The sequence below is a fragment of the Motacilla alba genome, chromosome 1, assembly GCF_015832195.1.
Source record: "Motacilla alba alba isolate MOTALB_02 chromosome 1, Motacilla_alba_V1.0_pri, whole genome shotgun sequence".
Taxonomy (NCBI): Eukaryota; Metazoa; Chordata; class Aves; order Passeriformes; family Motacillidae; genus Motacilla; species Motacilla alba.
In genome coordinates this window covers 37,419,565-37,443,634 of record NC_052016.1, presented here as the reverse complement: position 1 = coordinate 37,443,634, position 24,070 = coordinate 37,419,565, and the positions used below count along the sequence as shown (strand labels likewise).

Sequence of the window (24,070 nt, the reverse complement as noted above, 5' to 3'; positions counted from 1 at the left end):
ATGAACACTGCCATGACACTACCAAGTGAAAAATTACTGCATAGAAAGCCAACCAATAAAAGAATAAAAAGGGTTACCATTTTAGGGATAAGAAAAAAAAACTTGAGATTATAAATTGAGCGATAATGGGTACACTGAGAGGTAATAGGACTATCAGATAGAAACAGCAATGGCAAAGGAAGGATGTGGTCTGTGGTTGTGTCATGGTTTAGCCCCAGCCAGGATCAAGCCCCATGCAGCTGCTTGCTCACTCCCCCCCAGCAGGACTGGGGAGAGAATCAGAGAAGCACAAGCGAAAAACTTGTGGCTTGAGATAAAGACAGTTTAAGAGTTAAAGCAAAAACTGTGCACACGAGCTAATGATAACAAGGAATTCATTCCCCACTTCCCATAGGTGGGCAGGTGTTCAGCCATTCCCAGGAAGGCAGGGCCCCAGCACACCTAACGGTGCCTTTGAAAGACAAACACCATCTCTCCAAATACCTCCCTCTTCTTCTTCCCCCTACTCGGCTCTTTCACATAGTGAATGTGACACCGTGGGATCAGGAATATCCCTTGGATCAGATGGGATCAGCTCTCCCTGCTGTCTCTCCTCCCAAATTCCCATGCACCACCAACCTCCTTGCCAGTATGGTGGTATGAGAAGCAGAATAGCCTTTGAATGCCGTGTAAGGAGTGCTCAGCAATCACAAAAACATTTCCATCTTGTCAACAGTATTTGCAGAACAAGCCCAAAGCTCTATCTCAGCGTAGCTACCATGACGCAAATTAACTGTACCACAGTCCAAAGCAGCACAGGTAAAAATGACAGTCATTCCTCCTTGACAAAAACAGGGGGTGGAGTTATGGGCGGGATTGTTTTTGTAGGACATTATATCATTGTGGGGACAGGGGGATCCACGATGATACATTCCCCGGGAAGCCTTTACAAAAACCCATGGGTGCATGAGCCTTGTGGCAGAGCATGTGAAGGCTGCTGCATAGAATCCTGCAGCAGAGCAGGCGTGTTCTGCCTTGGTTTCTCTTAACAGACCTTGTATGCTGGGACTTACTTTCATCATCTGAGAACTGAGCCTGCCCTCTCTGGCAAGCAAGCTAGGACATTCTGAGATATCGCAATTCATTTTCACCAATCCAAACTATGACTGCAGATGTACCTAAAGCCTATCAACCATGCAAAGCTGGAATTACTATTTTTTTTCTGATGCACCAATGTTTGCAATAGATGCCAAAATGGTTCTTTCTTAATGTGGTCCAAGTGTTAGAGAAGGAATTGTGACTTGTAGAAGGTATCTCTCAGAGGCACCACATAAAATGTGTTGGGCTTTTCTCTCTTAAATAATCCTCCAATATCTGCTGACTGCCTCATGCCTGTGAGAACAAAGGTTGCCTGTAATCCCTATCCCTGCTGTCACACTGCAGATCTTCCGAATGGCTGTGAAGGGTTTGTCTAGGACCAGTCAAGAGATTCTTCTGGGCTCTCCTTGTGTGGATTATTTTAATCAGAAAACTGAACAGGATCCTGAAAGACTATTCAAGACAGCTGGCCTGCCATGGAAGGGGAAACAAAGGGATTTGTTTTAGTTCCCTGACAAAGGTGAACCACCTGCTCTTGACTATTGAAACCACAAAGCACATATGGTTTGATTATTGACTTCACAAGTTACAGAAAAGAAGGTGTCACAATGCTTGGAATACAAGACTGACAGCGAGGAAGTTCTAGGTGTAGAAAGGTTCTATTCCTAGACAGTGACAGCCTTTGGGTGTGTCAACTTGTTTTCAAGATGTGCAAAATGAGAAACGCAGATAAAATCAGTAACATAACGTGGAGATTGGAGAAAGGTTGCAAAAACAACTGGGTGTGAAATGTAAGCAAAGTATCAAAGAAATCTAGGAAATGCTTTTATGAATTCTACTGACTATACAACTGATTCCAAGCTGGTTTTCTGCCATATCCCTTTAGACATAGATTGAGTGATGTTTGGAATTCCAAATGCAGAAATGATTTCTTAGGTTTCGCTTATAGTAAGGCAGCTGCAGTGCATCCCTTCTCTTAGCTTATCATACATCACTTTGTCGCTGTGTACACCTCTGGGTTCTCTTTCGGCAGTGGCACAAAACTTACAGTAATAGGTAAGAAATTTTTGTTTCCTCTTTTAATGCACTTCTAATGCCATGTCTTCTCTTTAGAGAATTTCATTATTATACATCCTTTCATTGTTAAACTGGTGCTCTCTTGGTGTGCTAGTAACCCTGTCTACTTCAGAGAACAGAGTAAGTTGTGTCCTCTAGGCAGGGACACAGCTTTCATTTTGGAGAACTGAATGAATGTGTTTTCAGTAAAGAAAAAGCTGTCCCTAGAAAGAATGAGGATAAGGAATGGGACAAGTAATGTGTGCATGACATAAAAAAAAAGTTGTCCTAATGAAGTCACACATATGAAAAATTCCCCAAATGTATAGCTACTGTCTATAGCGCTGGTTCTGCTGAGGCTAGAGATGATTAAGGACAAGTCAGTGTAAAGCTGTCTATCTGTCTGGAAAGAACTGACTCACAGTTACACTTTGAAAGGGTCTAGGAAACAAAATCAAGACGATACAAGCTTAAATTATCTTGGATCTTCCCAGAATAAATTAAAGAATGTGTTGTCTCAGATAACCAGGAAAAACAAGTGTGCTAGCATTTTTGGTTGATAAAAAAGAAGGCAAAAATAAATGCTCAACATTATAATAAGCAATGCTAAAATCTCTCTGCAGCTTTTGAAGTCTTTGTTGTTAACAAAAGTAGCTCTCCAGAGCATAGCCAGTTTCTTTCCATGGAACAGCCTTGCCAGGATGGTGATACAAAGATCATAAAGGACTTAAGATCTTACTATTTCAGAATAGATGTTAAACAGCCACTGAAAACCAAAGAAGAAGAATATAGTATTCATTTCAAGGGGAAGGAGCTCTCAGAGAATGTTTCTTTCTGAGCTCATTTATGGATTTGGATTGTCCAAATCTGGTGAAAAGAAGGCTGCTGCTCAGACGCTGATAAATGATGGTGACCTCTTCTAATCCTTGTGTTGCTCCTGGAGTTCAAAGAATTGATGCCTCAGATATTTGTATCACAGTGTGCCACTACAGATTAAATTGATAAGAAACAGTGAAATTCAGTCTCCATGGGAAAAAATGATCAGCACATTTTTGGAAATCCAAAGTTTATCTGAGGTGCCTGAGCTGGTAAAAATGAATATGCTGACCCCTCATTGACCATAGGCATTCATGCAGCAAATGTGAATAATCATCACCAAGGGAGGACGGAGAATAAAGGCAGAAACTTCCTTTCAAGGAAAGCCTTCCAGAGAAAGGGAAAGGGAAATGGAGAGGGAAAGGGGGCATGCTTGGGAACTTCTATGAAGCGCAGAGTGGACCAAGACATTGTGCTATATATTAAAAATTATTTTGCGTGATTAAAAAAAAAAGCATTTATTTTATAAGTGAAAAATATTCAAAATGTTAAACAAAATTTAATGGAAATGTGGCTGTTTAGCTGAGAAAAAGAAATTACTCAGTCTGCACATGGGAAATATTTTCTAATGTTTTATTATGACACCTAGATAAATAGATAAATGTCCTCTAAAGAAATGGTAGAACCTCCAACAATTCACTTATGCCTAAAGGAAAAGGCGTCTGGACAGGGTATATCTGATGTTAAACACAGCTGTTTAGACACACAGATTTGGTGGTGTTCCCTTAACAGACCTGTTTTTTTAGGGGACCTGAGTACTTTGTGTTTCTTCTTTTGCTGATACCACATGAGGGGAGGGTTAGTGCACAGGCTTGGCTCAGAGGTCTGGGAGTAGAGGAGAGGTTTTTCTGCAGCTGCAAAATGGTGTGAATAATGAGCAATTGTTCTTTGGCAGTGGGACAAAACTTACGGTCATAGGTAAGTAAGAAGATAGATTTCTTTGGTCTATGTGATACTGGTTAGGGGACAAGAATATTCTTAATTAAAAGCTTACTAATGATAATTTTTGATGCAGCCATGAGAACAGGATTAATACTTTATTGGTTGCTTATTGAAATGAGATGTGCCATTATGGAAGGGCAGGATTTACAGGCACAAATGCTGAGGTCCTTGTGTCTGCAGCCTTTGTCTTTCATCTCTGGGAAATTCATGAAGGCAGACAGGAATAAATAATTTTGTTTCCTCTCATTCTCCAAGGAAATATTATAGAGGTCGGGAATAAAAATGACCACTATAGAAGAATAGACACAATGGGCTGTTCATCAGATACGTCTTCAAGTTCTGGCATTTACCAGTCTTCTTATTCCATTTCTAACCTGCTCATTTTCTTTCCTGTAGTTTTATCATTCTTGCAGTCTCCCTTTTTACCTGCCTTCCTTTTTTTTTTTTTTTTTTTTTTATGGGGCATTATTATTTTTATGGTTTTATTCTTTTCTTTTGTGTCCTCCTATCTGTTTCCATCCCATCACTCATTTGCCATTAAGGTTATGAGCCAAAGAATTTGTTAGAGATACTTCTAGGATAGGAAAAAAAATCATGACACCAAGTGCTGGAAGGGAGAAGTAGAAGCCATTAACCTCTCTTCATACCCTCTGAACGGAAAGCAGAGCAGTGCTAAACCCTCTAGGGAGTTGCTTCTATTGAATATCCAGGTCATCCAAAGTCTGTACAAGCTCATACAGAAGCAGCCCAGGGATCTTTGCAGAGCAAGCACTGGTGGTCACAATTAAGGCGTCATTTGAATGCAAACACGAGGGCTTAGGGGACAGGATCTCTGCAAGATATTAATTTCTGCTCATTCTGCTACCTCTCTTTGTCTGCAAAAGAGAGAGTGTTCAGGAAGAACATCCACAATTCATAGTGCCTTCATACGAGAAAACCAACCCAGAGCAATAATTTTCTCTTTGGCTCCATAGTTTTCCCTCCATTCCTTTTTCCCGCAGCACTCTACAGACCTCATGGGTTTCTCATGCTAGATGAGTCAAAAAGACATTTTGATATAACATATGGAAACCCCCCATGTCTTTTAGGGTCACAGCTTAGCTTCTGAGTAGCTTCTCATGGCATCCTTGTACATTCTTTTGACTAAAGTCTGTTCTCATTAACCTTACAAGTAGGTGTCAAACAATTTAGGACAGGGAACAACATTTGATTTGCAAGTGTATAGAATCTTGCATCATTCTGGGAAGGCGTGTAGCCTAGGATCAGAGCTTCTCATACCTACATTGACCTAAAAATTAAATGACATGAAGTCATGTTTAATGGTCTTAAAAATGGATTGGTTAAGACCCAAGGCAAAACCCGTCCCTGGCAAATTCATGTTACCTGCCTCAATGGTTTTTCACTTCAGACAGTGAGAAGGATCAACTCCTTCCTTGTTTCCTTCCCTCAGGTCATCTCTTTGGATTGGGTGCCAAGTAGGGTATCCCACGACAGTATAATTCTGAACGCTGCAATGACCACCATGTCTGAACTCCCTCCCCAGGAATGTAACTCAGTTTGCAGAAAGTGTTTATGCCATATAAGAGATTCCGTTATCTATTAATGCAATATTACAAATACAGGCCTTACTTAGAGCAAAACTGGGGACTTTTCTGCCCATCTGTTTGCTCAGTTTCTTTGCAGCTTTGCATTCTTCTGACAGTGGCAATGCAAGACATTCATGTGCAATAGAAGAAATCCATGTGCATTTCTGTGGCCAGACCCTTTAGGTTTCTGTGTGATGAGTGAAAAGAAATCCTTCCACTTTCCTGGTGTGTGATATCCAACAGACATTAATTGTCCGATAGACGGCAGTTAAAAGGCCAGGTATTCCAGGAGTAACATGGCACAAACTCAGGACCGTTTCCAGGGGGTTCTGATTGAACAGAGGGATGGAGGCTCTGGACCATGTTGCTTTGTGTTTCAGGGAAGAATGATGAAATCATACCTCCAGCGGTGGCCATCTTTTCCCCGTCAAAGCAGGAGATCCAGGAGAAGAGCAAGGCCACGCTGGTGTGCCTGGCCTCTGGTTTCTACCCTGACCACCTGACTCTGGTCTGGAGGGTGAATGGTGTGAAAAGGACCGAAGGGGTGGGGACAGACGAGTCCTCCACACAGAATGGGAGCACCTACTCCCGGACCAGCCGACTGAGGATGCCAGCCTGGGAATGGTTCAACCCTCTGAATCGCTTTGAGTGTGTTGCCATTTTTTTTCAGAATGGAACAACAGCATCAATAAACAAATTTATCCGTGGTGATGCTGGTGAGTAAAAAAACATCTCCTACCATGCTGTATAAGAAATCACAGGTCAAAAGAGCAAGTGTTATGATATGAACCACATCTATATATAATTTCCATACAAGGTGTTCTTCTGGCACAAAGACATACCTCAATATCTAGGTATTAGCAGATGTCTCTTCCCATTCCCGGGCCTCTGTCACTGTGTTACCATTCTACATGTAGAGTTTCTTCAGACTTTCCACTCAGAAATCTCTGTAGTAGAGTAAATGGCACAGTATCATGAAACACCTAGTTGTAGCAGGAAGAATGAGGCAGTGTTTGATAAAGTGAAACTTCTAAAATCTGTATTCTGTTTGCTCTGAAGAGAAACATGACTTTCAGTTCATTTTTGTCTTTCAGGTTGTGCACTCACAGAAGGTACGTGTGGCTTCTCACGTAAAGGGAATTTGGCCTCTTCTCTCAGGCGATTATCAGTGTGTATTGTAATGCCAGTTTTACTGACATTAAGTACAACGTGTGGGAGATATCTGCTGTATGAATAGCTTCTTCTTTCTCCTGTAAGTGATTTGAATGTGGATTTCAAAAAAAAAAACAAGAATACAAGAAAAAGAAAAAGGGGCAAATTTTGTTGGAGGGCTGTTAGTGCATATTGTATGTAGCTCAGCTTTGGGGTTTAGCTCTGCCATATTATTCTCTTTTGAAAATTGAAGAAGTCTTGGTACCTTCCTGTAGACTGTAATTTACTCCTGATCGTCTCCTCCGGTCCTAGAAACTGACTTCCATTGGCAATATCCTCGCTCAGCCAGGAAAGGAATGATCCATACTTATCCAAGTGATTCTGATACCAAGATTCAGGATATGATATTCTGAATATTTCTCGGTTTCAAACTCAGAACAATTCCCATGAGGAGTCACATTCTGCTCCACACTGCTGTCATGTATGGAGGATATCCATATTACCAATTACATTTCTTTCCTCTTTGTATACATATTTGCACACTCCTGTTTTTCAAGAACTTCTTTAATGCTTCAGGAATCTTAAGGCTGAACCAAGACAGTTCTTGTATCTCAATTCCATGGCAACCCCTTAAGAGTGAAAAATCTTCAAGCATAAAACTCCGAGAAGCCATGTTATTCTGGGCTTTGTAACACTTTCCTGATACATCAGCAGCACTCATAAGGCCACTGACAGTAAGGAGACAAAATAAAACACTTCTATCTTTTGATTCAGCCTATTTTGCATTCCTCATAGTGAACTCCGATGAACAGCCCAGTTCATCAGTTGGTGGGGAACTCAGTACTTTCCCAGCATAAAGTCAATCTCTGTCTTTCCTAGACTTGCTTTCTCTTTTGGTACTTTGAGTCACTGTGGTCTGTCCCTTCCCTGGTTCTCTGGTGTCAACAGAGCCACTCATTTGGCTCTAGCTCCTTCATGTTGCTTAGCTAAAGGTTTCAAGGGTTCTCATTTGATGCAAGCTCCATTAGAAGCAGCATCTGGAAATGATGAGGATGAAAATTGAATACACAAATGGTGTTTGACTTGCAGAGTCGTACTTGCGGTATGGAAATTCCCTGAAGCTCACTTACCTCATCCTCTGTGGCAAAGCCTTGGTCTATGCAGTTTTGGTGAGTGGGCTGGTGTGGACGGCCAAGGTAAGTCAGAGTGGCCCTGGAAGGCTGGGCTTACTCACTAAGGATCAGTGGATGCAGGCTGAACCTCTTCTCAGAGGTGTGGCTGTTGTGCAGGTGCTCTGCCAGGCTTTGTGCAGCTCAGCTTGAAGAAGCACAAGTGATGGGTTTTCTCTTACTGTTTTTGCAGAACTCAAATAAAATCAGTGCTATCTAGCAGAGAAATTCCTTCTCACAATCCTCTTTAAACACATGAACAAGATGAGAATTAAGGACAAGATGCCCAGAAATTAAATGAGGGAAATATCAGATATATCACACATTTGTGTAACCATTGTAAAGGGGCTTACACCTGCAGCGAAAATAATAAGCAGGTTTTTGAGGTGATGCAGGGGATAAATCTGATCAAACACAAATATTTATAATGAAATGTGGGATCAATCCAAACAAATGCGAAAATTTCAACTAACTGACAGGAAATGCTTTTTGTTAGCAAGTTTTTCCTACAGAGGAAACATCCATGCAGTGAGAGCAGCAGAAGTGTCGGCACATGGCACTATAAAAACAGAACAAGGGGATGTATTTGAAAAGAGACCTGGTAGAGTTGAGGGCGAGGTTGCAGACAATCTCAGTTACACTTTTTTTGGTCCTTTTGCAAGGATATACTGGAGGGGGTGGATTTGTGCATTTCTGGATCATAGTCATAGAATCACAGATTGGTTTAGGTTAGAAAGACCATTTAGAGATTATCTAGTTCCATCCCACCCTGAAATGGGCAGGGATATCCTTCATTAGACTAGGTTGCTGAAAGCCCCACGCAACCAGACCTCAAATACTTCCAGGGGTGGGAAGTATTTGAGCACAGCTCAAGGAGCACAGCTTCTCTGGGAAACCTGTTCCACTGTCTCACCACCCTCACCAGAACAAGTGTCTCCCTTTAATCTGAAGCTACCCTGTATCAGTTTAAATCCAGGGCTCTTCATCCTGTCACTGCAGGCCTTGGCAAAACATCTCTGTTTTCCTTAAAAGTCCCCCACTGCTGTATGTGGGAAGGCCTCAGGCAGGCCTCTCCAGAGGCTTCTCTTCTCCAGTCTCCAGAGGGCTTGTTCTCTCAGCCTGTCTTCATACCTGAGGCCCCGTGACTGGTTTCTGTGGGCCTCCTCGGGACCTGCTGTGTGGTGGCCATGAGTTTCCTGTGCTGGGGCCTCCAGAGCTGGACACAGAACTGCAGCTGGGAGTGGTGGGGGTCCACATGGAACCGCTCTCTAAGTCTGTCCAGGTCCCTGTGGTTGGCATCCCCTCCCTCAAACACACCGATGGCCACACAGCTTCGTGTCATCTCTGAACTTGCTGAGGGTGCACTTGCTCCCAGTGTCAATGACACACTGGTGAAAGGTGAAAAAATGCTTTTGGCCCCAGGACAGACCTTTGAGAGAAACTGTTCATGACTGACTGCCGCTTGAACATCCAGCCATGGATGGTAACTCTTTAGGCAAGGTCAACCAGCCAATTCCTGTGTTTGTTTCTCTTGTTTGGTGGTTGTTGTTGTTATCATTGCTATTTTATTGTTCTTCTTAATTTACTTCATTTTGTTTTCAATTAGACTGGTGTCAAGCTATCAAGAGAATAAATTACAAGCCCTTGTCATCACATCAGCAGGAACATGACAAGTTTGCTACCTTTCCACAGGAAAATATCTATGCTTCTACAAACTTCTGAATATATTTTTTTTGTAATTATCTGTTGCTATCCTGTTCTTCACATTTTTGTAATCCCTGCTGAGCTTTCCCTGTACTTCCATATCATAATGTATCATATTTCATTGTAACATATCTTTAAAAGTAGCATCTTCTTAATCTTCAGAGGCTGAGAACTCATCTCCTTGATTTAGGAATAAAGTTTTGACTTCTTTTCCCTTGAAAAGCATGAGCTGTTGTTTTTGAATTTGGTCTTCTGTAGTAATAATGGCCTACCACACAACTTTCAATGACAAATAGTGCCATAGAGAATGCACATTAAAGATCGTTCACGGACAACCCCTGTGTTAGTAACTTATCGGTTATGGGAACAGCAGAGACTCATCCTGTACTTACACTGTGTACCAACAAGTGGAGCAGGGCTGCAGGCTTTGGAGGGCAGCCCTCGCCAGGGGCTGATTTTGAGCCAGAGCAGCTGCAGAATTCAAAGGCGGTAGAGAAGGAAACAGCTCTCCAGCCAGATGAGAAGTGACATCCTCTTGGAAGAGGCACGGAAACTGCTTTTTCTCTCACTCGGTTCTTTTGTGGGATTATCTTGGTGAAAACACAGGATGCACTGTAGTAGTGATGGAAAATTTGGTGAATAGATGAAAAGTCACCTGACACGTAATGTGTTTGTTTCAAAAGGATCTGATAGCAGGCTTGAGAGGAATCTGACATATCTCTGTTCATGTCATTAAAGAAAAAAGCTGCATGTTAGTGCTAGAGGACAGATGGGTGTAATGCAGTAAAATGCAGTTGTTTTTCCTGCTCTCTGTTTGTCAATCTTTTAATCGCCTCAAAACACTTCAGAAGAGGAGAAAATACCCTACTGAACCAAGAGATTTCTTTGGTGTTCTGAGTACAGAAATTGCTTAAGAAGTCTCGTTGGCTGCTCCAAACAAAACAGAGAACTGTTTCCTGAAAACAAATGTTTTCTTTTTCCAAAAGTGCTTCAAGGGGTCTTACATTCACAAGATGTGAACTACCTGGTCTAGGGAAAGGTGTCCCTTTCCTCTTTGGAGAAGAAAGAAAAGGAACAGTTCTCAGCAAGTGGGAATTGTGAGAAGGTTGTACAAAGGGGCACATTTCAGGGGGTAGAACAAAGATAAACAGAACCATTTTTGATTCTGATGATGCGTTTTTTCCCAAGATGCCCCATTACTCACGCTCTGTGAAGTTGGGATAGACTGGAGAACAGCAGAATGGAGTATTAAAAAATAATTCCAGCTCAGCCTGAAACACATTAAGATGAATATAATTTATTGGGACATTTGGTGAAAATGGCTGCATTTATCAGGGCTGTCAGAAAAACCCCCCGATCAATCTTGTCGTCACACACACAGACTTTCAGAGTGGTCATGGCAGAACTTGGTCCAAGTGAACAGAGGACAAACTTGGGCATAGCAATTTTGGAGCAGACAAGCTATGGTGTGAAGGAGAGACATACTTAAGTGGTTCTATGTAAGAAATGAATTTGGCAATTGATAAAGACTTCCCTTTAGACTCTGGAATAAGAAGAATGTTCCCACACTGAGTTCATATCTCTCAGTCACTGGAAATTGAGACCAAGGTCAGCCATCCAATCCTGTTCTTTTCCAACTTGCTAAAAGCCCTGTAATTCTCATTCCCGCACACTCCTGCTATTATACAGGTGATTGTGCAAAGAGAGCACTTTAAATGAGAGATACATATGTGGGCTCATATAGTATCTCCTTTTTTTTTTTTTTTTTTTCCTTTTGAATTGAAGTTTGTTTAAAGGAACGTTTTTGTCCATCAACCTTTTTTTCAAGAGTGTTTTGTACAGAGGATGTTTGTGATGGGGCGGATGCTTAGGTCCAAGGAGAGAAGCAGAATTCTGCTCTGAACCCATTTGTTGTCATTCCTTCTAGCCCTACAGGAGACCACTTTGGATGAAGTGATGTCTTCAGGGTGATATTTATGTAAGTCCACTTCTCTGCAATTACACTGTGTCTCTTATAATTTTCAAGTGAACCAGCTAGTGAGAATGAAGGGGAGGATTTTAGGCAAAAAGAAGGAGAGAGAGTGCCAGGTGCACTTAAGGAAAGGAGCCAAAATGAAAATTAGGAAGCGTAAGAAAATAAAGAGTAGGTAAAGGAAGCCAAGAATGAAAATAAATAAATACATAACTCAGAGGCAGGGTAAAAGGGTACAATTGAGAGATAGGGAAGAGAATCTATCCTGGAGTGGATGAGAAGCAAAGGGAACGAGAGTTTGTTTCTGTAAAACTGTGTTTGTGGTGACCTTTTCTGTGCTCCATAAACTACAAACACAAGGGATTAGTTAATGTGGAGAGTCTTTCTGGAGATCTTTCCTCCTCGTTGCATCTCAGTATTACCTCACACCACAAGTTAAACCATTGGGGGTTCAGTTGGAGCTCACATGGGACTAAAAGAAGAATGGAGTCATACATTTTATGTGTAAATGTTTCTTGCATAGATGTAGGAAAAACACAGTCTAAGGTAGAGGAGCGATAGTGTAAGTGTGGATGCAGATGAACTGGTGTACCTGAAAATAATAGAAGAAATGTTTTGAGATTTTCCTTGTAGAATGCCTTTGTTCTGAAGCATTCTGTTCTGTGCTTTGTAGTCTGCTTTTCATATTAAGAAAAATTCAAGTGAAACTGCGAAAGAACAATATGAAGAACATGATTAGGTTAGGTTGCTAACTATGTTTTGACATCTTTTGATACAAGATGGTATCCCTTAGATAAAAGGGAGGAAGGCAAATGTAGCCTGTTGCCTCTCCCCATCAGTTCCTATCTCTTCAGCTAGTCTGCAAAATGAAGGCTTGCTCTTACACCTAGAATGAAGCCTTTTCAGAGTCACAAGCCCTGGGTGGATGCTCTCAAGCAACACCAAGCTACAGAGACCAACACCAGCCAGTAATTTGTAGTAAGCAAATTACTCTCATTGCAAATCAAAAATTGAAAACTGTGAACTTGAGGTTTGCTTGTCATCCTGGGGCAGAAGAGACAAAGAGTAGAAAGGAAAGCAGCGTGAACACTGCCATGACATTACCAAGTGAAAAACTACTGCATAGAAAGCCAACCAATAAAAGTTACCATTTTAGGGATAAGAAAAAAATCTTGAGATTATAAATTGAGTGATAATGGGTACACTGAGAGGTAATTGGACTATCAGATAGAAACAGCAATGGCAAAGGAAGGATGTGGTCTGTGGTTGTGTCATGGTTTAGCCCCCGCCAGGATCAAGCCCCATGCAGCTGCTTGCTCACTCCCCCCCAGCAGGACTGGGGAGAGAATCAGAGAAGCACAAGCGAAAAACTCGTGGCTTGAGATAAAGACAGTTTAAGAGGTAAAGCAAAAACTGTGCACACGAGCTAATGATAACAAGGAATTCATTCCCCACTTCCCATGGGCGGGCAGGTGTTCAGCCATTCCCAGGAAGGCAGGGCCCCAGCACACCTAACGGTGACTTAGGAAGACAAACACCATCTCTCCAAATATCTCCCTCTTCTTCTTCCCCCTACTCGGCTCTTTCACATAGTGAATGTGACACCGTGGGATCAGGAATATCCCTTGGATCAGTTGTCCCTCCTCCCAAATTCCCATGCACCATCAACCTCCTTGCCAGCATGGTGGTATAAGAAGCAGAATAGCCTTTGAATGCTGTGTAAGGAGTGCTCAGCAATCACAAAAACATTTCCATCTTGTCAACAGTATTTGCAGAACAAGCCCAAACACACCCCACAGCTGCCTCTTTCAAGGAAATTAACTTGAACCATAGTCCATCAGTACCACAGTCCAAAGCAGCACAGGTAATCATGACAGTCATTCCTCCTTGACAAAAACAGGGGGTGGAGTTATGGGTGGGATTGTTTTTGTACCAGGTTATATCATTGTGGCACAGTGGGGGGGGGACCACGTTGATACATTCCCCAGGAAGCCTTTACAAAAACCCATGGGTGCATGAGCCTTGTGGCAGAGCATGTGAAGACTGTTGCATAGAATCCTGCAGCAGAGCAGGCATGTTCTGCCTTGGTTTCTCTTAACAGACCTTGTATGCTGGGACTTACTTTCATCATCTGAGAACTGAGCCTGCCCTCTCTGGCAAGCAAGCTAGGAGATTCTGAGATATCGCAATTCATGATTGCAGATGTACCTAAAGTCTATCAACCATGCAAAGCTGGAATTACTATTTTTTTCTTCCGGATGCACCAATGTTTGCAATAGATGCCAAAATGGTTCTTTCTTAATGTGGTACAAGTGTTAGAGAAAGAATTGTGACTTGTAGAAGGTATCTCTCAGAGGCACTACATAAAATGTGTTGGGCTTTTCTCTCTTAAATAATCCTCCAATATCTGCTGACTGCCTCATGCCTGTGAGAACAAAGGCTGCCTGTAATCCCTATCCCTGCTGTCACACTGCAGTCTTCCTAATGGCTATGAGGGGTTTGTCTAGGACCAGTCAAGAGATTCTTCTGGGCTCTCCTTGTGTGGATTATTTTAACCTATCAGAAAACTGAACAGGATCCTGAAAGACTATTCAAGAAAGTTGGCCTGCCATGGAAGGGGAAGCAAAGGGATTTGTTTTAGTTCCCTGACAAAGGGAAAGCACCTCAAATAAAGAATGGATGATGTTTGTGATTCCAAAAACAGTAACGGTTTCTAAAGTTTGTGCTTATAGTAAGGCAGCTGCAGTGCATCCCGTCTCTTAGCTTATCATACATCCCTTTGTCACTGTGACTAGTGATGATATGCGTTTTGGCAGTGGCACAAAACTTACAGTAATAGGTAAGAAATTTTTGTTTCCTCTTTTAATTCGTTTCAAATGCCATGTCTTCTCTTTAGAGAACATCATCATTAACCTCCCTAACATTATTAAACTGGTGTGTGTTAGTAACCCTGTCTACTTCAGAGAACAAAGTTGGATCCTCTAGGCAGGGACACACCTTTCGTTTTGGAGAAGGGAATGAGTGTGTTTTCAGTAAAGAAAAAGCTGTCCCTAGAAAGAATGAGGATAAGGAATGGGACAAGTAATGTGTGCATGACATAAAAAAAGTTGTCCTAATGAATCAACACATGCAAAAGTTTCCCCCAAAGGTATAGCTACTGTTTGTAACGCTGGTTCTGCTGGGGCTAGAGATGATTAAGGACAAGTCAGTGAAAAGCTGTCTATCTGATTGGAAATAACTGACTCACAGTTACACTTTGAAGGGGTCTAGGAAACAAAATCAAGATGATACAAGCTTAAATTATCTTGGATCTTCCCAGGATGAATGTGTTGTCTCAGATAACCAGGAAAAACAAGTGTGCTAGCATTTTTGGTTGATAAAAAAGAAGGCACTAAGAAATACCCAACTATCTAATAAGCAACAATGCAAAAATCTCTCTGCAGCTTTTAAAGTCCTTGTTGTTATCAAAAGTAGCTCTCCACAGCACAGCCAGTTTCTTTCCACTGTGGAGACTCACCTGGATGGTGATGCAAAGATGACAGAGGACAATGGTCTTACTGTTTCAGAATAGGTGCTAAACAGCCACTGAAAACCACAGAAAAAATAATATATGGTTCATTTCAAAGAGAAAGAGATCTCAGGGAATGTCGACATATGGGAAATATTTTCTAATATTCTAATATGACACCTAGATGCATAGATAAGTATCATCCAAAGAATTGGTGGAAGCTCCAACAATTGATTGAGTCTGAAGCAAAAAGGCTCTGTATAGGGAATTTCTGATATTGATCTCAGCTGTTTAGACACCGATTTGGTGGTGTTCCCTTAGGACCTGTTTTCTAGGAGACCTGAGATAAATGTACTCTATGTTTCTTCCTTTTCTGGTACCACATGAGGGGAGGGTTAGTGCACAGGCTTGGCTCAGAGGTCTGGGAGTAGAGGAGAGGTTTTTCTGCAGCTGCAAAATGGTGTGAATAATAATAGACTGTTCTTTGGCAGTGGGACAAAACTTACGGTCATAGGTAAGTAAGAAGACAGATTTCTTTGATCTATGTGATACTGGTTAGGGGACAAGAATATTCTTAATTAAAAGCTTACTAATGATAATTTTTGATGCAGCCATGAGAACAGGATTAATACTTTATTGGTTGCTTATTGAAATGAGATGTGCCATTATGGAAGGGCAGGATTTACAGGCACAAATGCTGAGGTCCTTGTGTCTGCAGCCTTTGTCTTTCATTTCTGGGAACTTCATGAAGGGAGAAGGGAATAAATAATTTTACTTTCACCCATCTTTCAAGGAAATATTATAGAGGTTGGGAATGAAAAATGCTTCTCTGGTCTGCAGGTTTTTTGCAGTTTGTCTGTGTAATGATCCCAAAGCGGCATTTTGGAAGCAGAGTTGGCATTCTCTTGTGGGCTGAACCATGGAGGGAAAGAGTAATCTTGCTGGCACTTTACTTGCCTCTCCACAGATGGTATGCAGGCTGTCTAAAGTTGCTTTGGGATGCTGGCTTCTGCAAACAATCCTTCTCACAACCTCTACTGCTCAGCAAGGACTGTATTATTTTTCTCTCAGCCTACTTTTTTCTCTATTCTTTTTCTTTTTCCCCATTTTCTTTCTCTGTTTTCTCCTATCCCAGCAAAGGATTTAACATCACCAATATCAGGGCATGACGGAATCACAGGGCAAAGTATCTTTTTCCATCTGCTACTTCCCCATCTGATAGGAAACTGTAGAAAGCCTCACTGGTGCCTGCTCCTTTAAACTGTACCATTTTAAGGAGCTATGTGGCTGGCAAGAAGAGCATAATGACACTGGGGGTTACAGCCTGACTTTGTACAGCTGTGCAAACCAGCAGCTGAACTTTGGAGTCGGCACCGTGCTCAGAGTCATAGGTAAGGAGCTGTTGTTTAACCAAGTGCTCAGTGTGGAGGACACTTGAAAATTGCCCTTGCGTTCATGATAAGTAGCATAGACACAGACGGTTTTAAAATGACAGTAGGAGTGAAAGATAACAAGAAACTATGAAACTGACTTGCAATGATGGGAATGGAGGAACTGTGATACTTCTTCTCTCGGGTGGGTGAAGTCTGTGTGACAGGGAATGAATTTTATGCATGGAAGTGATCGGGCTTTGTGTCAGTACCTACCATGAGCAGAAAGGAAGACCTGAACATAATGGGCTGCTGATCAGACTTTTTTCCTAGTTCTTGCTTTTACCAATCCCTTTATTCCATTTCAGGCATGCTAACTTTCTGATTTTCTTTGTCTTTCCTGTAGTTACAGTAGTTTTATCATTCTTTCATTCTGCCTCTCTTTTTCACCTACCTTCCACTTTTTTGTTGTTTCATTTTTTCTTTAGTCTGTAAAATGGCTCCTTTTTCTTTGGCTTTCCTATCTGTTTCCATCCCATCACTCATTTGCCATTAAGGTTATGAGCCAAAGAATTTGTCAGAGATACTTCTAGGATAGGAAAAATATCATAACGCCAAGTGCTGGAAGGGAGAAGTAGAAGCCATTAACCTCTCTTCATACCCTCTGAACGGAAAGCAGAGCAGTGCTAAACCCTCTAGGGAGTTGCTTCTATTGAATATCCAGGTCATCCAAAGTCTGTACAAGCTCATACAGAAGCAGCCCAGGGATCTTTGCAGAGCAAGCACTGGTGGTCACAATTAAGGCGTCATTTGAATGCAAACACGAGGGCTTAGGGGACAGGATCTCTGCAAGATATTAATTTCTGCTCATTCTGCTACCTCTCTTTGTCTGCAAAGGAGAGAGTGATCAGGAAGAACATCCACAATTCATAGTGCCTTCATATGAGAAAACCAACCCAGAGCAATAATTTTCTCTTTGGCTCCATAGTTTTCCCTCCATTCCTTTTTCCCGCAGCACTCTACAGACCTCATGGGTTTCTCATGCTAGATGAGTCAAAAAGACATTTTGATATAGCACATGGAAACTCCCCATGTCTTTTAGGGACACAGCTTGGCTTCTGAGTAACTTCTCATGGCTGCCTTGTACATCCTTTTGACTAAAGTCTGTTCTCATTAACCTTACAAGTAGGTATTTGTAGTTATAATATTTTATGAAAATCCTTTTGCTAGGATTTTCTTCTTTTGAGAAGCTGAGGGGCTTTACGAATAAAATGTAAATAATGATTGTTTGTTCTTGTGGAATGTAACAGGTGCTTCCCTGATTGGTCGATGTTAAGTGTTTCTACTCAATAAGCAATCAAGGTTGCAACTATTCAGACTCTCTGAACAATCACGAAACTTTGTTATTCATTCCATTCAATTCTCGTCTAGCCATCTGATGCATCTTTCTCTCTGTTCTTTTAGTATAGTTTTAATACAGTATTTTTAATATAATATATATGATAATATAATAAATCAGCCTTCTGAAACATGGAGTCAAGATTTATATCTCTTCCCTTGTCCTGGCTGCCCTGAATACCACACAGGTATTAAACACTTTAGGACAGGGAACAACATTTGATTTGCAAGTGTATAGAATCTTGCATCATTCTGGGAAGGCGTGTAGCCTAGGATCAGAGCTTCTCATACCTACATTGACCTAAAAATTAAATGACATGAAGTCATGTTTAATGGTCTTAAAAATGGATTGGTTAAGACCCAAGGCAAAACCCGTCCCTGGCAAATTCATGTTACCTGCCTCAATGGTTTTTCACTTCAGACAGTGAGAAGGATCAACTCCTTCCTTGTTTCCTTCCTTCCAGGTCATCTCTTGGATGGGGGGCCAAGTAGGTTATCCCACGACAGTATAATTCTGAACGCTGCAATGACCACCATGTCTGAACTCCCTCCCCAGGAATGTAACTCAGTTTGCAGAAAGTGTTTGTGCCATATAAGAGATTCCGTTATCTATTAATGCAATATTACAAATACAGGCCTTACTTAGAGCAAAACTGGGGACTTTTCTGCCCATCTGTTTGCTCAGTTTCTTTGCAGCTTTGCATTCTTCTGACAGTGGCAATGCAAGACATTCATGTGCAATAGAAGAAATCCATGTGCATTTCTGTGGCCAGACCCTTTAGGTTTCTGTGTGATGAGTGAAAAGAAATCCTTCCACTTTCCTGGTGTGTGATATCCAACAGACATTAATTGTCCGATAGACGGCAGTTAAAAGGCCAGGTATTCCAAGAGTAACATGGCACAAACTCAGGACCGTTTCCAGGGGGTTCTGATTGAACAGAGGGATGGAGGCTCTGGACCATGTTGCTTTGTGTTTCAGGGAAGAATGATGAAATCATACCTCCAGCGGTGGCCATCTTTTCCCCGTCAAAGCAGGAGATCCAGGAGAAGAGCAAGGCCACGCTGGTGTGCCTGGCCTCTGGTTTCTACCCTGACCACCTGACTCTGGTCTGGAGGGTGAATGGTGTGAAAAGGACCGAAGGGGTGGGGACAGACGAGTCCTCCACACAGAATGGGAGCACCTACTCCCGGACCAGCCGACTGAGGATGCCAGCCTGGGAATGGTTCAACCCTCTGAATCGCTTTGAGTGTGTTGCCATTTTTTTTCAGAATGGAACAACAGCATCAATAAACAAATTTATCCGTGGTGATGCTGGTGAGTAAAAAAACATCTCCTACCATGCTGTATAAGAAATCACAGGTCAAAAGAGCAAGTGTTATGATATGAACCACATCTATATATAATTTCCATACAAGGTGTTCTTCTGGCACAAAGACATACCTCAATATCTAGGTATTAGCAGATGTCTCTTCCCATTCCCAGGCCTCTGTCCCTGTGTTACCATTCTACATGTAGAGTTTCTTCAGACTTTCCACTCAGAAATCTCTGTAGTAGAGTAAATGGCACAGTATCATGAAACACCTAGTTGTAGCAGGAAGAATGAGGCAGTGTTTGATAAAGTGAAACTTCTAAAATCTGTATTCTGTTTGCTCTGAGGAGAAACATGACTTTCAGTTCATTTTTGTCTTTCAGGTTGTGCACTCACAGAAGGTACGTGTGGCTTCTCACGTAAAGGGAGTTTGGCCTCTTCTCTCAGGCGATTATCAGTGTGTATTGTAATGCCAGTTTTACTGACATTAAGTACAACGTGTGGGAGATATCTGCTGTATGAATAGCTTCTTCTTTCTCCTGTAAGTGATTTGAATGTGGATTTAAAAAAAAAAAACAAGAATACAAGAAAAAGAAAAAGAAAAAGGGGCAAATTTTGTGGGAGGGCTGTTAGTGCATATTGTATGTAGCTCAGCTTTGGGGTTTAGCTCTGCCATATTATTCTCTTTTGAAAATTGAAGAAGTCTTGGTACCTTCCTGTAGACTGTAATTTACTCCTGATCGTCTCCTCCAGTCCTAGAAACTGACTTCCATTGGCAATATCCTTGCTCAGCCAGGAAAGGAATGATCCATACTTATCCAAGTGATTCTGACACTAAGATTCAGGATATGATATTCTGAATATTTCTCGGTATCAAACTCAGAACAATTCCCATGAGGAGTCACATTCTGCTCCATACTGCTGTCATGTATGGAGGATATCCATATTACAAATTACATTTCTTTCCTCTTTGTATACATATTTGCACACTCCTGTTTTTCAAGAACTTCTTTAATGCTTCAGGAATCTTAAGGCGGAACCAAGACAGTTCTTGTATCTCAATTCCATGGCAACCCCTTAAGAGTGAAAAATCTTCAAGAATAAAACTCCTAGAAGCCATGTTATTCTGGGCTTTGTAACACTTTCCTGATACATCAGCAGCACTCATAAGGCCACTGACAGTAAGGAGACAAAATAAAACACTTCTATCTTTTGATTCAGCCTATTTTGCATTCTTCATAGGGAACTCCGATGAACAGCCCAGTTCATCAGTTGGTGGGGAACTCAGTACTTTCCCAGCATAAAGCCCATCTCTGTCTTTCCTAGACTTGCTTTCTCTTTTGGTACTTTGAGTCACTGTGGTCTGTCCCTTCCCTGGTTCTCTGGTGTCAACAGAGCCACTCATTTGGCTCTAGCTCCTTCATGTTGCTTAGCTAAAGGTTTCAAGGGTTCTCATTTGATGCAAGCTCCATTAGAAGCAGCATCTGGAAATGATGAGGATGAAAATTGAATACACAAATGGTGTTTGACTTGCAGAGTCGTACTTGCGGTATGGAAATTCCCTGAAGCTCACTTACCTCATCCTCTGTGGCAAAGCCTTGGTCTATGCAGTTTTGGTGAGTGGGCTGGTGTGGACGGCCAAGGTAAGTCAGAGTGGCCCTGGAAGGCTGGGCTTACTCACTAAGGATCAGTGGATGCAGGCTGAACCTCTTCTCAGAGGTGTGGCTGTTGTGCAGGTGCTCTGCCAGGCTTTGTGCAGCTCAGCTTGAAGAAGCACAAGTGATGGGTTTTCTCTTACTGTTTTTGCAGAACTCAAATAAAATCAGTGCTATCTAGCAGAGAAATTCCTTCTCACAATCCTCTTTAAACACATGAACAAGATGAGAATTAAGGACAAGATGCCCAGAAAGTAAATGAGGGAAATATCAGATATATCACACATTTGTGTAACCATTGTAAAGGGGCTTACACCTGCAGCAAAAATAATAAGCAGGTTTTTGAGGTGATGCAGGGGATAAATCTGATCAAACACTTACAAACATTTATAATGAAATGTGGGATCAATCCAAACAAATGCGATTAATTCAACTAACTGCCAGGATACTGCTTTTTGTTAGTAAGTTTTTCCTACAGAGGAAACATCCATGCAGTGAGAGCAGCAGAAGTGTCAGCACATGGCACTATAAAAACAGAACAAGGGGATTTATTTGAAAAGTGACCTGGTAGAGTTGAGGGCGAGGTTGCAGACAATCTCAGTTACACTTTTTTTGGTCCTTTTGCAAGGATATATTGGAGGGGGTGGATTTGTGCATTTCTGGATCATAGTCATAGAATCACAGATTGGTTTAGTTTAGAAAGACCATTTAGAGATTATCTAGTTCCATCCCACGCTGAAATGCGCAGGGATATCCTTCATTAGACTAGGTTGCTGAAAGCCCCATGCAACCAGACCTCAAATACTTCCAGGGGTGGGAAGTATTTGAGCACAGCTCAAGGAGCACAGCGTCTCTGGGAAACCTGTTCCACTGTCTCACCACCCTCACCAGAACAAGTGTCTGCCTTTAATCTGAAGCTACCCTGTATCAGTTTAAATCCAGGGCTCTTCATCCTGTCACTGCAGGCCTTGGCAAAACATCTCTGTTTTCCTTAAAAGTCCCCCACTGCTGTATGTGGGAAGGCCTCAGGCAGGCCTCTCCAGAGGCTTCTCTTCTCCAGTCTCCAGAGGGCTTGTTCTCTCAGCCTGTCTTCATACCTGAGACCCTGTGACTGGTTTCTGTGGGCCTCCTCGGGACCTGCTGTGTGGTGGCCATGAGTTTCCTGTGCTGGGGCCTCCAGAGCTGGACACAGAACTGCAGCTGGGAGTGGTGGGGGTCCACATGGAACCGCTCTCTAAGTCTGTCCAGGTCCCTGTGGTTGGCATCCCCTCCCTCAAACACACCGATGGCCACACAGCTTCGTGTCATCTCTGAACTTGCTGAGGGTGCACTTGCTCCCAGTGTCAATGACACACTGGTGAAAGGTGAAAAAATGCTTTTGGCCCCAGGACAGACCCTTGAGAGAAACTGTTCATGACTGACTGCCGCTTGAACATCCAGCCATGGATGGTAACTCTTTGGGCAAGGTCATCCAGCCAATTCCTGTGTTTGTTTCTCTTGTTTGGTGGTTGTTGTTGTTATCATTGCTATTTTATTGCTCTTCTTAATTTACTTCATTTTGTTTTCAATTAGACTGGTGTCAAGCTATCAAGAGAATAAATGACGAGACCTTGTCATCACATCAGCAGGAACATGACAAGTTTGCTACCTTTCCACCGCTGAATATCTATGCTTCTACGAACTTCTGAATATATTTTTTTTTGTAATTATCTGTTGCCATCCTGTTCTTCACGTTTTTGTAATCCCTGCTGAGCTTTCCCTGTACTTCCATATCATAATGTATCATATTTCATTGTAACATATCTTTAAAAGTAGCATCTTCTTAATCTTCAGAGGCTGAGAACTCATCTCCTTGATTTAGGAATAAAGTTTTGACTTCTTTTCCCTTGAAAAGCATGAGCTGTTGTTTTTGAATTTGGTCTTCTGTAGTAATAATGGCCTACCACACAACTTTCAATGACAAATAGTGCCATAGAGAATGCACATTAAAGATCGTTCACGGACAATCCCTGTTGTAGTAACTTATCTGTTATGGGAACAGCAGAGACTCATCCAGTACTTACACTGTGTACCAACAAGTGGAGCAGGGCTGCAGGCTTTGGAGGGCAGCCCTCGCCAGGGGCTGATTTTGAGCCAGAGCAGCTGCAGAATTCAAAGGCGGTAGAGAAGGAAACAGCTCTCCAGCCAGATGAGAAGTGACATCCTCTTGGAAGAGGCACGGAAACTGCTTTTTCTCTCACTCGGTTCTTTTGTGGGATTATCTTGGTGAAAACACAGGATGCACTGTAGTAGTGATGGAAAATTTGGTGAATAGATGAAAAGTCACCTGACACATAATGTGTTTGTTTCAAAAGGATCTGATAGCAGGCTTGAGAGGAATCTGACATATCTCTGTTCATGTCATTAAAGAAAAAAGCTGCATGTTAGTGCTAGAGGACAGATGGGTGTAATGCAGTAAAATGCAGTTGTTTTTCCTGCTCTCTGTTTGTCAATCTTTTAATTTCCAATCTTTTAATTTCTCCTCTTCAGTAGGAGAAAATACCCTACTGAACCAAGAGATTTCTTTGGTGTTCTGAGTACAGAAATTGCTTAAGAAGTCTCGTTGGCTGCTCCAAACAAAACAGAGAACTGTTTCCTGAAAACAAATGTTTTCTTTTTCCAAAAGTGCTTCAAGGGGTCTTACATTCACAAGATGTGAACTACCTGGTCTAGGGAAAGGTGTCCCTTTCCTCTTTGGAGAAGAAAGAAAAGGAACAGTTCTCAGCAAGTGGGAATTGTGAGAAGGTTGTACAAAGGGGCACATTTCAGGGGGTAGAACAAAGATAAACAGAACCATTTTTGATTCTGATGATGCGTTTTTTCCCAAGATGCCCCATTACTCACGCTCTGTGAAGTTGGGATAGACTGGAGCACAGCAGAATGGAGTATTAAAAAATAATTCCAGCTCAGCCTGAAACACATTAAGATGAATATAATTTATTGGGACATTTGGTGAAAATGGCTGCATTTATCAGGGCTGTCAGAAAAACCCCCCGATCAATCTTGTCGTCACACACACAGACTTTCAGAGTGGTCATGGCAGAACTTGGTCCAAGTGAACAGAGGACAAACTTGGGCATAGCAATTTTGGAGCAGACAAGCTATGGTGTGAAGGAGAGACATACTTAAGTGGTTCTATGTAAGAAATGAATTTGGCAATTGATAAAGACTTCCCTTTAGACTCTGGAATAAGAAGAATGTTCCCACACTGAGTTCATATCTCTCAGTCACTGGAAATTGAGACCAAGGTCAGCCA

General features: G+C 41.9%; 2 gene segments (V, D, J or C); both read left to right on the top strand.

The window, feature by feature from the left end:
- The window catches only part of LOC119712872, a 33,550-nt gene extending 24,037 nt beyond the window's left edge, over positions 1–9,513 (top strand). The window contains 6 exon segments of the C gene segment in view: positions 885–895; positions 3,883–3,927; positions 5,918–6,253; positions 6,632–6,649; positions 7,779–7,885; positions 9,465–9,513. Coding sequence covers positions 885–895; positions 3,883–3,927; positions 5,918–6,253; positions 6,632–6,649; positions 7,779–7,885; positions 9,465–9,491 — 544 coding nt within the window.
- A 4,653-nt stretch (positions 9,514–14,166) lies between these two features.
- Positions 14,167–22,341, top strand: LOC119695061. The segment is given in 4 exon segments: positions 14,167–14,373; positions 18,790–19,125; positions 19,504–19,521; positions 20,657–22,341. Coding segments are annotated over 4 exon segments (624 nt in total).
- Positions 22,342–24,070: the final 1,729 nt, after the last annotated feature.